The 13292-nt window shown below is 50.1% G+C and overlaps 1 protein-coding gene across 2 annotated transcripts; it reads right to left on the bottom strand.

The window, feature by feature from the left end:
* Positions 1-331: 331 nt before the first annotated feature.
* On the bottom strand, positions 332-7537 carry LOC122368641 (ATP-dependent RNA helicase DHX8-like). 2 transcript variants are annotated; one of them, XM_043342832.1, is made up of 3 exons: positions 7406-7537; positions 4466-4859; positions 332-3890 (listed from the first exon to the last, which is right to left on the bottom strand). In XM_043342832.1, exons 2-3 carry the CDS (start codon positions 4838-4840, stop codon positions 513-515), a joined length of 3753 nt encoding a protein of 1250 aa, XP_043198767.1. In that variant the 5' UTR covers positions 4841-4859; positions 7406-7537; the 3' UTR covers positions 332-512. The 2 variants fall into 2 exon arrangements, with proteins under 2 accessions (XP_043198767.1, XP_043198848.1); XM_043342913.1 differs by lacking the exon at positions 7406-7537 and adding an exon at positions 7176-7318.
* Between the last annotated feature and the right edge of the window lie 5755 nt (positions 7538-13292).

The raw sequence follows: 13292 nt of genomic DNA, 5'->3' as shown, positions 1-13292 counted from the left end.
CCGCCCGGCCGCGGCTCCAAAGCCAAGCCGGCGTGGCCGGTGTGGAATTGGGAGAGCTCGAGCACCCCCAGTCCAGCACAATTCTCCACCCGTGACTTGAATTACATTTTTCATGCAACAATCAAGTTCCAAGTACTGACAGAAGACGAGAAGGCAGGAGAAGGTGGAAATTAGAGGCTTATAAGTTACATTACAGCCATCGACCCCTTGAAACTCCAATGAGTCGCCGTCGACATTGGTCCTTGTTTGCCGTTGCCCGTTACCCACTAAACATATATTTGTATCATGAGAAAAAAAAAAATGCGTAGCAGCAGCGCTATGAAAGAATCGATGACATTTATCATATATTTGATGACATTTCAAAAAGGTGACAGATACACACCTTGATGACACAATGAGATTGCGTGACTGGACGCCAAGCACAATGTGACAAATAACAAATGTTGACATAATACGCAGTCCCCTGGGACGGCCACACTTCCACACGACACAGCCACGCATACAGCAGATGTCTAGTTCCGTCTCCTACGAACACGCGATATCCGCCACGAGTTAGCCTCCTCATACTTGTTGTAGAGCGGCTCGAGGCGCTGGTTCTTCTTGAACTTGGACAGCTTGGTCGGGTCGGACACCTTGAAGAAGGATGGTGCGAACTCCACCAGCCACTTGGGGTCGATGGTGGTCACCTCGCGCATGTACTCTTTGGTCGTTTGCACCACCTCGTGGTAGATGACCCACTCCGGTTGCCGGTTGAAGAGAGCCGACGACGGGTGGATGTAGACGTTCTGAGAGTCGACCAGCGTGCGGTAACCCTCCTGCGGGTCCTTCTTGGCGGCGTTGCGGAAGAACCCAGAGCAGACAGCCTTCTGAACACGCGCCACGTTCTTTCCGCAGCTGACGACGTCCAGCTTGTGTCTGTCCATGATGCTCATCAACTGCTTCCGCACGTCCTGCGCGCGCTTCAGGGTCCGGATCTGCACGAAGTTCTCGTAGCACCAGGGGTTGCTAAACTTGTTGTTCTTCCACGAGTTGTAGACTGCAAGCAGGGTCAGATGGTCGCCCTCCTGTTGGTTGAACTTGGCTTTCTTCTGATCGGCCATCTGCTGCTTGTCCTTGGGTCGATAGAAGACGTTCTGTACGGAGAGCATCGACACGATTGTCAAGATCTCATCGGAGCACTGCAACTGCACCGACATGATGAGCATCTTGGAGAGGTTGGGCTCCAGCGGAAACTCGGCCATCCTCCTGCCGAAGCGTGTCAGCAGGCCTTCGTCGTCTAGCGCTGAAAGTGAATGCAACTGCTCCAGAGCGATCACCAGTGTCTCCATCGGGGGCGGGTCCATGAAGTCGAAGCTGATCAGGTCGTTGATTCCCATCGCCTTCAGCTGCAGCACGGTGGCGGCCAGGTTGGTCCGCTGAATCTCGGGCACGTTGGTGGTGAGCATCTCGTCGCGGTAGGCGCGCTCTGTGTACAGCCGGTATGCCTTTCCGGGTCCGGTCCGACCAGCTCGTCCGGCGCGCTGCTTGGCCTGCGCCTGCGAGATCGGCGTCACCACCAGCGAGTCCATCCCCGTCTTGGAGTTGTACACGTTCTGCTTTACGAAGCCGGGGTCGACCACGTAGTAGATGCCGTCAATCGTGAGCGACGTCTCGGCGATGTTGGTGGCGATGACGACCTTGCGGCTTCCGGGCGGCGCCGGGTCGAAGATGCGAGTCTGCATCTCAGACGGCAGCGACGAGTACACGGGCAGGATGATGAGCTCCGGCACGTCGGGGCCCAGCGACTTCATGCGCTCGTAGAGAATTTCACAAGACGTGTCGATCTCCTCCTGACCAGTGAGGAAGAGCAGGATGTCGCCCGGAGGCTCGTTCAGGTGAATGTGCATCACGGTGATGAGTGACGCATCCAGGTAGTCCGTTTCAGGCTCCTTGGCGTACAGGATTTCCACCGGGTACGTACGACCGGGAATCGTGAAGATGGGTGCCTCGAAGAAATACTGCGAGAACTTGACGGCATCGAGCGTGGCTGAGGTGACCACCAGCTTCATGTCTGGCCGGCGTTTGATGGTCTGCTTTAGGAGGCCAAACAGGACATCTGTCTGCACTGTCCGCTCGTGAGCCTCGTCCAACATAATGCAGGCGTAGCTGGACATGTCCGGATCGATGAGACACTCTCTCAGAAGCATACCCTCTGTCATGTACTTGATGACCGTTTCCGGGCTGGTACAGTCTTCGAAACGGATTGTGTAGCCCACTTCCTGGCCAAGCATACAACCGTACTCTTCGGCCACTCGTTTGGCCACCGACATGGCCGCCACACGACGGGGCTGAGTGCAGCCGATTCGACCCTTTACCGCGTACCCAGACTCGGCCAGATACTGTGTCATCTGCGTCGTCTTTCCGGAGCCTGTCTCGCCAATCACAATCAGAATCTGGTTGTCAGCGATGGCCTTGACCAGCTGCTGCTTCAGCTTGTAGATGGGCAGCGACTGGCGCTGCTCGAGGATGCTCATGTTGGTCTTCTTGCCGTAAGATCCCTTAGCGCCTGAGGTGATGTGTTTCTTCCACTCGGGCAGATCCTGTCCGAGATTGGGTCCCGCCGGCCCTCGGGTCATCGCCTCGCGCGCAGCCTCGTCCTGCTCTGGCATGGGGTCGTTCCAGTTGGGCCTGTCCTGGGGAGCGGCGGCCGCCTGCTCGGCCTCTCGCTGTAGCATCTTCTGCTCGCGGCGCTCCTTGCTGAGAGCGCCCTGCATCATCGCCGCCTGCGCCAGCGACCCGTCCGGGTTCTTGACGATGCGCACGGGGCTGAGGTCGGCCGCCGCGCGACCGTGACCCATCAGGAACGGCGGCTCGTCTTCCACCAGTTCAATCTCCACCTCGGCATCGTCTTCGTCCACCCGCGGCAGGACGCCCGTCTCCTCGTCAAACTCAGGGTAGTCGGCTTTGTCCACCACGTTGGCAGCGATCATCTGCTTCAGCTCCCAGCGCTCCGGGGACGAGATGCGCTGCACGCGCCGCACTGCGTTCAGGGCGTCGTCGTCGATCGAGGGCGCTCCGCGAGAGGCGTCCGTCGGCCGGTCGGGGTTGCGCGCCAGCAGTCCGTCGTCGGCCACGGGCACTGCGATGGTCGGGTTCAGGTCCTCGCCGGTCTGCTGGTCCACCTCCTTCATCGACAGCGCCGTCTTGGTGCCGGTGAACGAGAGGACTTTGACTTTCACTGCCTGCCCGCGCGACACCACCTCGTTACAGTCGGCCACGCGACCCTCACGACGCAACTGCGAGATGTGAACAAGACCCTCCAGTCGCCGTTTGATGCCTTCGATCGCCACGAAACAGCCAAAGTTCATGATGTTGGACACCTTGCCGTTGTATATCTTCCCAACCACGGGCTCCTCGTCCATTGTGGGACGGTCAGTACGTTCCACTCTTTCGGGCCGCTCTCGGCTGTGGCGGCGCTCACGCGAACCGGACCGGTCCCGGCGCGACCGGTCACGCCGACGGTCTCGGTCTCGGTCTCGCGAGCGGGACCTGTCGCGTCGGCGGTCTCTGGAACGTGAGCGGTCCCGCCGCCTCTCCCGGGAGCGCGAGCGGTCTCGTTTTCGATCTCTGGAGCGGGAGCGGCGCGATCCCCGGTGGCGGTCTCTGTCGCGAGAACGGGACCGGTCCCGCCGTGAGCGGTCTCGGGACCGCGAACGGGAGCGACGTCGGCGCTTCTCCGGGCTGCGGCTGCGACTGTGGCGCCGACTACCGGAGGAAGCTTCAACTGCAGCCTGCCGCGATGGCGCCAGCATCTCCAGCGCCCCCATTGCGTCGTCGATTAGAGCATCAGCCTCTTTCTTCTTCGCCGCCGCCTCTTCTTCCTTCTTGGTTTCCTCTTCCTTCTTCTTAATCTGAAAGAATAACAATTGTAAGTACACCGTACTCGCAACCATGTTTGATTAGCAGCCTAAGGTTTCTAATGGCATGCAATGCTATCGCTTATCTAACACGGAGATTACCTCATAGCATTTCATGCCAAGCTCACAATTCACGTCCTGTGAAAATCCTACATATGCTGAACATAGTACGCTTCTGAAAAATCAATTATTGACAAAAGTTGACATTCCAGGCATCAGGGGATGAACAACGATGTAATACCAGATCAACACCACTAATTGAACGAAACAGAGCTGCGATGGTGGTGAAGCTAGGCTCATAAAGACCTCAAAGATGTTGTTTCATTTTATAATGGAAATGTTGCATGTGATTGGAGGGTTACAATAGAAATGCTAACTACGCACTACATCGAAAAGAGATTGTATTTCATCAAAATTGAGTGGGTCCATATCTAGAGCAAATGAAATATTAAAATGCAAAAACACTTGTTATCTTAGTAAGTCAACAAGTCAAGAACCTCATTTTTTCCAAGATCGTCATCTACCAAGCCAAGGATATTGATCCCATGTATTCCTAAACCATGTCTCACCTCATCTAAGAGAATGGTGCGCATGCCTGGGTCGTTTTTCATGGCCAGCGCCGGCACCATCGCCTTGCGCTCCTCCTGGCGCGTGCGGGACGGGTCCGGCTGCTGCTTGCCGTCCTGCTTGCCGTCCTCAGTCCCGGAGGCAGGTGGCTTCATCAGCTGAATGATGCGCAGCAGGCTGGCCGTCAACGAGTCGGGAAACTCGGCGCCATTCTGCTCCAGGACGCGCTTGAACGCGCCGAACGTGGTGTGTTTCTCGGCCAGCGCGATGATAAACTCGGCCAGGTCCTTGTCGTTGATGCCCAAGTGGTTGTCCAGCTCGGTGCACAGCTTGGAGACGAGCGAAAGGTGCTCCAGCTGCTCAATCTCGGCCGCCATCTTGACTGGTGTTCAGCACCTGCGATAAAAGAATACAATTACGATGAATATACATGCATCTAAGTACAACTGCTGTATTTTTGGTTCGAGCCGCTACGGGGCTGATATAGGAGACTACTGACGGAGACTACTGACGAGGATGGTCTGCGGTCGGTAGAACCAATCACTGCCAGTTGAAGCCAGTTTAGTGGGACAGCCCATGAAACAAAATCTGCATTAAAATTACATTATTGAGCCTTTAAAAGTCCAAACAGAATGTATAGCCTAGGAGTCTAGGCCTGTGCGACAAACTCTACTTAGATTAGCTTAGCACAGCTTAGCGCCAAGACTTTTCACCCATCAACCATCAGCCTCTGGAACAGCCTCCCACAGGAAATTGTAGATCCCAAACCTGTGTGTAAATCCTCGACAGAGCCCGGCACAATTAAGGAAGCCACAGACTATCCCCGTCAGGAGTCTCAAATATCGAGTGCTGGAGCGACTCGAACTCGGGCTCTCATCACCCGGACTCCAACACTCTACCAGCTGAGCTGGGGGACACAGAGTGTCAGCTGGCTGAGGATGTGACTTTGAGTATACCTTGTAGTGTTGGGACAGGTAACACAAAAATGTTGAAAAAATTATTTTTCTTAAGTTGAATTCCATATGCTCAAAACAATGCCTAAGTTATAATTTAATCACATTTCAAAGGTACATCACAGAGCTCAGACTGCAAAACATAGCAATGTCAACAAGATCTCAGGGGTGCGGGGCCCGGGGGCACTCAGCCAGTGTGTCAAGCAGTGCAAATTTACTGCAATGTGGTCAACTGTGGTATGGATAGTGTATGGAGCAGTGCAGGCCCCGCAGTGTTCAATTTTGATAATTTTGGGTGGAAAATCACAGTCACACCTATGATTAGGGGAAAGTTGGGTAATATCAGACAGTAGGTAATATCGGACAGGCAGTTATCTTCTGAACTCTCCCCCAGATGCATACGCAAATATTTTATTTGGAAAAAGGTAACGCTGGATTTCCTTTGTCACCACCCCCTCTCGCAGGCAGTTTGCCGCTAGGCTGTCATATTTTTTTACGATAATCGCCATTTGTCCTTCCATCCATACAACTTATTAATTACCTGTTTTCGCAGAGATAAAGAAGTTGTAACTGCCAAGTTGTACCTTTTCCACTTACCTGAACATTTTTGTTATCGATTATGGGCCAACTATCTGTGTTCAATGTGTTTGTTGCTCCCATTTTGGCGCATTTTGAACGGCCTACGTGTTGGCTATTATCGGACACCCATCCGATATTACCCTATGGGGGGAGGTGTTTGAACCCCCCTCCCCCTCTTCTAACTCGGCTCCTGGGCCATGGAGCGACACGCGGAAGGTGGCGTTCGAAAGAGCAAGAAGCCAACGCATAACTCGGGGACCAATATCAATATCAAGACTCTTGGGGATCCATTTGGACGCCCGTCGGTTATTTGCTGCTGCTGTCTGATAATACCCGAGTAACTTTTTTTTCTTTAAAAAATCGCTGCGCTCCAACGCAACACCGGAACCTCAGCAGACTTTCTAAAAACAAAGTTTTGGGCTTTCTTCATATATCTAAATGACTCCCAATTACATAAAAATGATAGCCTTCTTGTTACGATGGCTTGAAGTTACCCGTCCGATATTACCCAATTTTCCCCTACTTTGAAGATGTTATTGAACTGGGACATGTTTAAGGCAGAAAGAGTTGATTTACACCAGTTACTTCATACTTGATGATGTTACTTCATACTTCATACTTCATACTTGATGCAGTGTGCTGAGCCAAGGCCATATATAGTAGGTAGTGACGTGACACTGAGCAATTTGTTTACAGCCAGCTTCGATCCCGATGACGCAAATGTGTTGTCACAGGACAAAACAATATGGCCACCTCTAATGGGAAACAAGAGCAAACAGTTCCCGGATGTAGACAGCACTGACGTCACCAGGATCGAAACCAATGACATCAGTACTGGACCTATGTCGAAGCAAAGTAGTGACACCCCCCTGTGCTGAGCTGCTGTGCTGGCACAAGCTACTTTCACCAGCGTCCCAATGCTTGCATTCCAATTCTATGTCAATGTGAGTATTTGAACTGTGAATATGTACCTAGACTTTGTTAGCTTGAACGTAGCGACTAATACAAGACATCAATTGTCCAAAAATACAATGAACTGTGAAGCTTGAGATATTGCACGGATACATTAGCAGGGCCAAAGCCTTGGCCAAAGCGGAGCAAGAGGGCGCCTAGGGTTATTATTGGGCTGGCACAACTGAAATAAACATGCAAAAAAAGTGAAGCTCACGACAATACGTACCTTCTCTTGAGTTTAATTATTAATTGTTTACCATGCATAAGGCTCTTCCGTCAATAATTACAAAGCTTATTAAAAAAATAACTTGGCAAAATGGCATACAAACACGTCCACAACCAGCCAGCCGAACGACACAAAACGTAAATGTATTTTCTGCGTCGTTTATGCAGCGCCTCCATATGCTACCATTTTTTTGCCTATTTGAAGTATATTATTCACGTTTCCTCCCTTACCTTCAGGCTTCAACCTCACTCCATGCTTCAACCGAGGCGAGGTAAAACTGATCGGCCAGAAGAGCCTTCCGCACACCGTTCCGTGCTTCTATCCTCAGGATACTGAAATCCTTCTCCTCCACGCCGCAACCCCCTCCGGGCTGGACAGGCAACTTTATCTCATGCGGGCTGCTCCCTTGGAGCGGCACCGCTGCTCCCGAGGGAGCGCACCCCGTAGCCAGGTGCAGTGAGTGCCTTGGGGCTGGGTGGCCTGTCCTCTGGACGGGCTCAGCCCCGGCGACTCACTAGGGTGCCTGCCCAGACCAATGTCTCCCCCTATATCCTATCATCCTCCCGGCTCTGAAATGGTCTAATTGGACCGAAAGGGCCTAACCCAACAAAACAAAAACAAAACAAGAGCCTTCCGGCACCGTTCCGTGCTTCTATCCTCAGGATTCAGAAATCCTTCTCCTCCACGCCGCAACCCCCCTCCGGGCTGGACAGGCAACTTTATCTCATGCGGGCTGCTCCCTTGGAGCGGCACCGCTGCTCCCGAGGGAGCGCACCCCGTAGCCGGGTGCAGTGAGTGCCTTGGGGCTGGGTGGCCTGTCCTATGGACGGGCTCAGCCCCGGCGACTCACTAGGGTGCCTGCCCAGACCAATGTCTCTCCCCATATCCTATCATCCTCCCGGCTCTGAAAAGGTCTCATTGGACCGAAAGGGCCTAACCCAACAAAACAAACAAACAAACAAAGAGCCTTCCGTTTCCGAAGGACTGGACATCGGACAAAGGTGACAAGCTGATGTCGCGTTTTTGGGCCATAACCCTCCAACAAAGGTACCTATTCCAAAAAGGCAGCTGCATTATTCCGTGACCCGTCGTCATAAGGCAATGCTCAAAAGTCAAATTATGCAATGCGATTGCGACCACATAAGGATAAGCAGGAACGAAATTGAAATTTAACATTTTACAAGCGGATTATTTTAGTTCGGAAACAGTGGCGGATCCAGGGGGGGCTGCGGGCCTGGCAGCCCCCACCCAAGGAAAACTGGCGCCACTGCGCCGAAGGCGCAGTGGCGCCAATTTTCAATTCGCAACTCATCGGAGTGCCGCATACTAGGACTAGGATGCAAAAATCAGTCGAATAACGTCGTTTCAGTACGCTCCGCAGTCCGCACCGATATTTCCAATCGTGTGGTGTCACTGTACATACTGATCCTGGGCGCCTCTTGTCAGGGCCACTGGGCGCCAATATTTCAGCGCCAATACGATGCGACTATGGCGCCCATCCGGGGCGTGGCGCCCAATTATGACCTGCAGCCCCTCCCCAGTGAAAATCCTGGATCCGCCACTGTTCGGAAACGTTTTATTATTTTTTGTTCGCTTGTTTTTCATGCCCCCCGGCCCCCGCTCATCATTTGGCAGTTGGCACTGTGAGAAGCTCAGAGCAGAGCCGCCGGCGAGGGCCCATGACATGACATCTGAGGCGGGCGTGGGTCCTCAGATGCGGTGTGGGGCGGTCGGCCGACGGCCCGATCAGTCGTGATGGCTGAATGCGCAGTCTTCAGAAGCCTGGTGTATGGGCTCTCAGAGGTCGTCGTAAGGCCTTTGAAGGCTGACGTGCTGAACTAACTAGTTGGGATCGGCGCGGGCGCCTTAGAACTTGGACATTGCCGGACCTATCCTTGCTTGCTTACGCCCCGGCCGGCGAAGGGATGAAGGGTGGAGCCTTGGGTAGACCGAGAGCTACGCTCACTGTTTCTCCCGTGATTGACCAAGTCGCGGAAAGGGAGCGTGTGTGCTGTTATAAAACGCAGCGACTTGCTCCTAAATTTTATGTGTCAAGTCGACCCGTGACCTCCTATAGGTCCGGTCAAGTGTCACAGGGGAGGAGTTCGATTATTGGTCAATAACTTCACCAAAAAATGATCGCAGAGCCGCGATTTGGCACCATTGTGTTCGTCATGAATCGATGTGTCGAATGACGTACTTTTTGTTTGGGTGATGTCAACCAAGACAGTTGACCTGAGGTCAAGGTCAGGTCAAAGCGCAAAGGCAGTGGCGGCCGACCACGAAGCTGTTCGAAGGAGGTTGAGATGTTCAGTATTCAAAGCATTTGAATCAGTAGGTCTTACTCGGCCCCCGGTCGACAGACATGGTAGCCCAAATCTAGTCGGATATGAAAATTCTTCTAAATCCATAGACTTCAATGCTAAATTGACTATATTTGAGAGGGTTTTATGAAGATACATGACCAGATACAGAAAAAAGCTAGATGCTATCTTGTAGATTAAATCGTCTACTATCTGCGACTTTTGAAGTGTTTTTCAATCTGAGGTACGGAAATCGTGTTCCCAAGAGACTGAAAGTAGCCATGCTTTACATTAGACCCAATGGCAAAAATTCAGAATCTGACGAAATTGGCCGTTTTTACGTCTGATTTATGAAAATTCTAGACAGGATATATAAAAACCCGAGATGCTATCAGGTGGGAAATTTCATTGTCTATTACCGCTTTTTGAAGTGTTTTTCGATCTGAGACCGGCAAATCGTGTTCCCAAGAGACTGAAAGTAACCCTGTTCTACAGCAAGACAATGGCAGAATTCTAGTATTTGATGGAAGATATCTTAGGTGATAATAACCTTACTACTAATTACAATGCTTCATTGGAAAGCTCAACACTGGCACTGTCATCGGTCTTTGCATTGCTATTTCACAGAATAACAAAAAATGACGTTTTGAAGCCTTTGAATATTGACTTACTTTTCATCGACGGGCTCGATCCCCATCACCACCAACAATTTTCCGGGAAGTCAGGATTTTAGAGATAGAATTGCAGAGCTGTGTTAATACTACGGCACTTAAATACACATTTTAAGAAAACTGCTTTTTTCTTAGCATGAGCTAGGTCTCAGAAACAGCAACATGTCGATATAATGAGGAAAAATAAGTGCAAATGATCGCGCAAGAGGGTATCCTTAGCTCCCTAGCAACCACCTAGCAACGTAAGGCAAAATAGTAAACAACTCCTGTTGATATCAGGTACAGGGACCCGCAGTTGCTACTGTACACATATATTACCAATTTAGAATTGCGCTATTATTTGCTAAGTGCTGGCCATTGGAGAAAGGAAATGTAGTGCAAGGTATGGAGGAATAACACATGTTTGCTCCTAGGACGTATGTTTTGTATAATTCCTCTTACCGCAACAGATATTCTTCCAAAACTACAATCGTGCTATTTTTCCGCGCCGGTTGCCTCCCCAGATCCCGTCCTTGGTATCGCCTATAGCTTCCGTTCCCGCTACGTGAATGAAAGTCACGTGACTACTACAGGTTTGCGCTCAGTACTAACACACCTAGCCCGAGGGCCGGTCCGTAGCGGGGAGGGGTAGAACGCCAGAGCTCCAGCGCAGTGGAGGTGGTGGTGGCCCGTATCATAAAGAGGCAGCCGTAAGCAGAACTACAATTGCCGCAGTATAAGATTATGATCAAGTTTTCTTTAGATGTATTGATTGACAAGAAATTGCAATGCTTATCCGATATAATAAAACGGTGTCCAAGGCCTTGGAAGAACGATAAAACATATTCAGCAACGTATAAATTTCTGATACAGGCCATGACCTTTCACCTTGCCTCCGGGGAGGACCGCTCAGGAAGCCACATACCGAACGAATCGAGGCCTCGCAGCGCGGCGGCAGAGGAGGTGGATAAACCATCGCCAGATCTTTCGGTTACTTATGTTTCCAGAAGAAAGAGGGGGGGAGGTGGAGGGTGAGGGCTGTTTTCAACCCACTCACCAATCCTTTCCTTACCTATTAACTTATAGCTTACCGAAAAATGCAACACAATGGTGGCCGTCACGAGATGTAGCGAAGAGTGCCTCAGCCACACCGGTTTTGAGTAAACTTTAAGCATTGGAATTCAGGCCATTGTTCCTGAAGCATTATTTTATTTTTGTCGTGCATAAGCTGGGATGACGTGGTTCAAGTTAATTGCGAAGAAACGGTTTTAGTTTCAGAACATTTATGAGGCTAGTCGCGCCAAATAGTATACGTTTTTTGCAAAATGTCAAATAGAATGTTGACGTGCTATCCAGATGATGGAATTTATTTGACACAAGAAGTCAAAAAGTGGCATCGTTAGTCATCCTGCATACCTATAAATCGATTCGTCATCTTGGTTCGAGCTCAATAGTTCTTTTCGCGGATGATCGGTTTCGTTTTCTTTCTTTTTTTTTGGGGGGGGGAGGACAGATTATGAGCCAGTAACCACCCTCCCCAGTCCCCCAAACAACAATTGTTGACAAATACTGTGATGGCCTAAAAAATGCCCTCAATTGTGTGACGTAGGGGAGAATGAGGTAAGTTGAGCCGCTTTTTGTTTTTCGTAAGCTACAGGCTAACTTACTAATCATTTTTCTGCGTTTATACGGGTTGGACGGATAGAGTGGTGATTTGCGCATGTAATGGTGGCCAGAAATGTTTCATACCGCTTATTTTTGTACTGAAAAGGCTACATCAAAAATCATCTTGCACGTTGCTCATCTTACCCCATGGGCGGGGTAAGCTGAGACACGTCGTGGGGAAAGTTGAGCATGGATAGAAAAAGCGAACCTTTTCATTTCCCGGGCGCGGCGAAGAGTGAGCTCTTTTATTTACTCCATGGCATAGATACTTATGGCAAAGTTTTTCCCTCCATCAAAAAGTGACTATTTTAAGCCTTCCAATAGCTCGTAAATTTTCTATCACGGAAGAAACCATTTTATCCTTCAGATAATCTGCAAATCACTTACAACTTGTGTAATCAACAAAGAAAAACAATTTGCTACCTACCATTTTTATTCAGCAGAAACAAGCGCAGCTCAGTTTGGTTTTCGACAGCGGAGACAACAATGGCTTATCCGGCTCATCTTCCCCCAGGTGAAAATGGCTCATCTTGCCCCACCCGTGGCCATTTTCGATTAATGACACCCGCTAAGGAAAATAACCATGCACCGCAGATAACAACCATCTCATTTTACAGGCAAAACATGTCTTAGTTATCAGGGGCGATACCACATGTTACCGGGTGCTGAGCGTGAGAACGTTGCCGTCTCACGTGAAAGACTGCAGCATCGTAAGCGAACGGCACATGGAAGCTCAAGTCAATTAGCGCCATATAGGAGCTGAGAAACATGGGGTGGCTAAACTTGCCCCTTGGCTCATCTTACCTCACTCTCCCCTATCTGGGGCTCTCAACTTTGATTTGTTAAAGTTGTTTGTCTGTTCATTATAAAAGCTGTCAAATTTGCCGTATCGTTAAACTTTTATTGAGTTTGTATTTCACACTTATCTAAAATGAACAATTTTGTCACTGGCTTCTTTTATGAATGGAATTGGATGGTCGCATGAATGAACGAATGAATAGCTCCATTTGAGCATCAGCTGAAATCAATCCTAAAATTTAATCTACCAGTCTGCAACGAAAAGGCTTAAAAACCAGTGCAAGTTAGGTGCAGTTTCTAATCTATGCCGTTTTTTATGAAGTGTCTCATAGCTCCTTAATCTTCAGCCGCTTCTCTTACGATTCATTTGATGTGGTGCTTACATTGTTCAAGAAGTAGTATTCGAGCTCGTTGGTCTTAAAAACTGCTATCGAAGTAAATTAAAGTGTTTCGGGCTTCGGCACTTAAAAACCAATCGATATTTAACCCTCACCCACTTAGGCATTTCTTTTCAGCGTCTTATATGTAGCAGAGGGGCGTAGAAACCCTCAGCCATTTATGAATAGCCATAGCTTCGCTGAAAAATAAAAAGAGCGAGCTACTTGTGGCGAGAGAAATCGGATGATTTGAGGGCCCTGGTCATCGCTGACGAGAGAAAGCCAATTATTTTTATGTCCTGGTCAATGCTGAGATCCTAGGTC

Source organism: Amphibalanus amphitrite, unplaced genomic scaffold (genome assembly GCF_019059575.1).
Source record: "Amphibalanus amphitrite isolate SeventyFive unplaced genomic scaffold, NRLGWU_Aamphi_draft 000003F_arrow, whole genome shotgun sequence".
NCBI classification, from domain to species: domain Eukaryota; kingdom Metazoa; phylum Arthropoda; class Thecostraca; order Balanomorpha; family Balanidae; genus Amphibalanus; species Amphibalanus amphitrite.
Note: the sequence above shows the minus strand (reverse complement) of the source record. Positions and strands in the feature narration are given on the sequence as shown.

What these genes read in the sequence shown, in the direction of transcription:
- LOC122368641 (XM_043342832.1), bottom strand. Translation starts at nt 4,840, where the DNA reads ATGGCGGCCGAGATTGAGCAGCTGGAGCACCTTTCGCTCGTCTCCAAG. An exon ending in GCACCATTCTCTTAGATGAG is followed by an intron (nt 3,891 to 4,465) that starts GTGAGACATGGT and finishes TTATTCTTTCAG; the next exon opens with ATTAAGAAGAAGGAAGAGGA.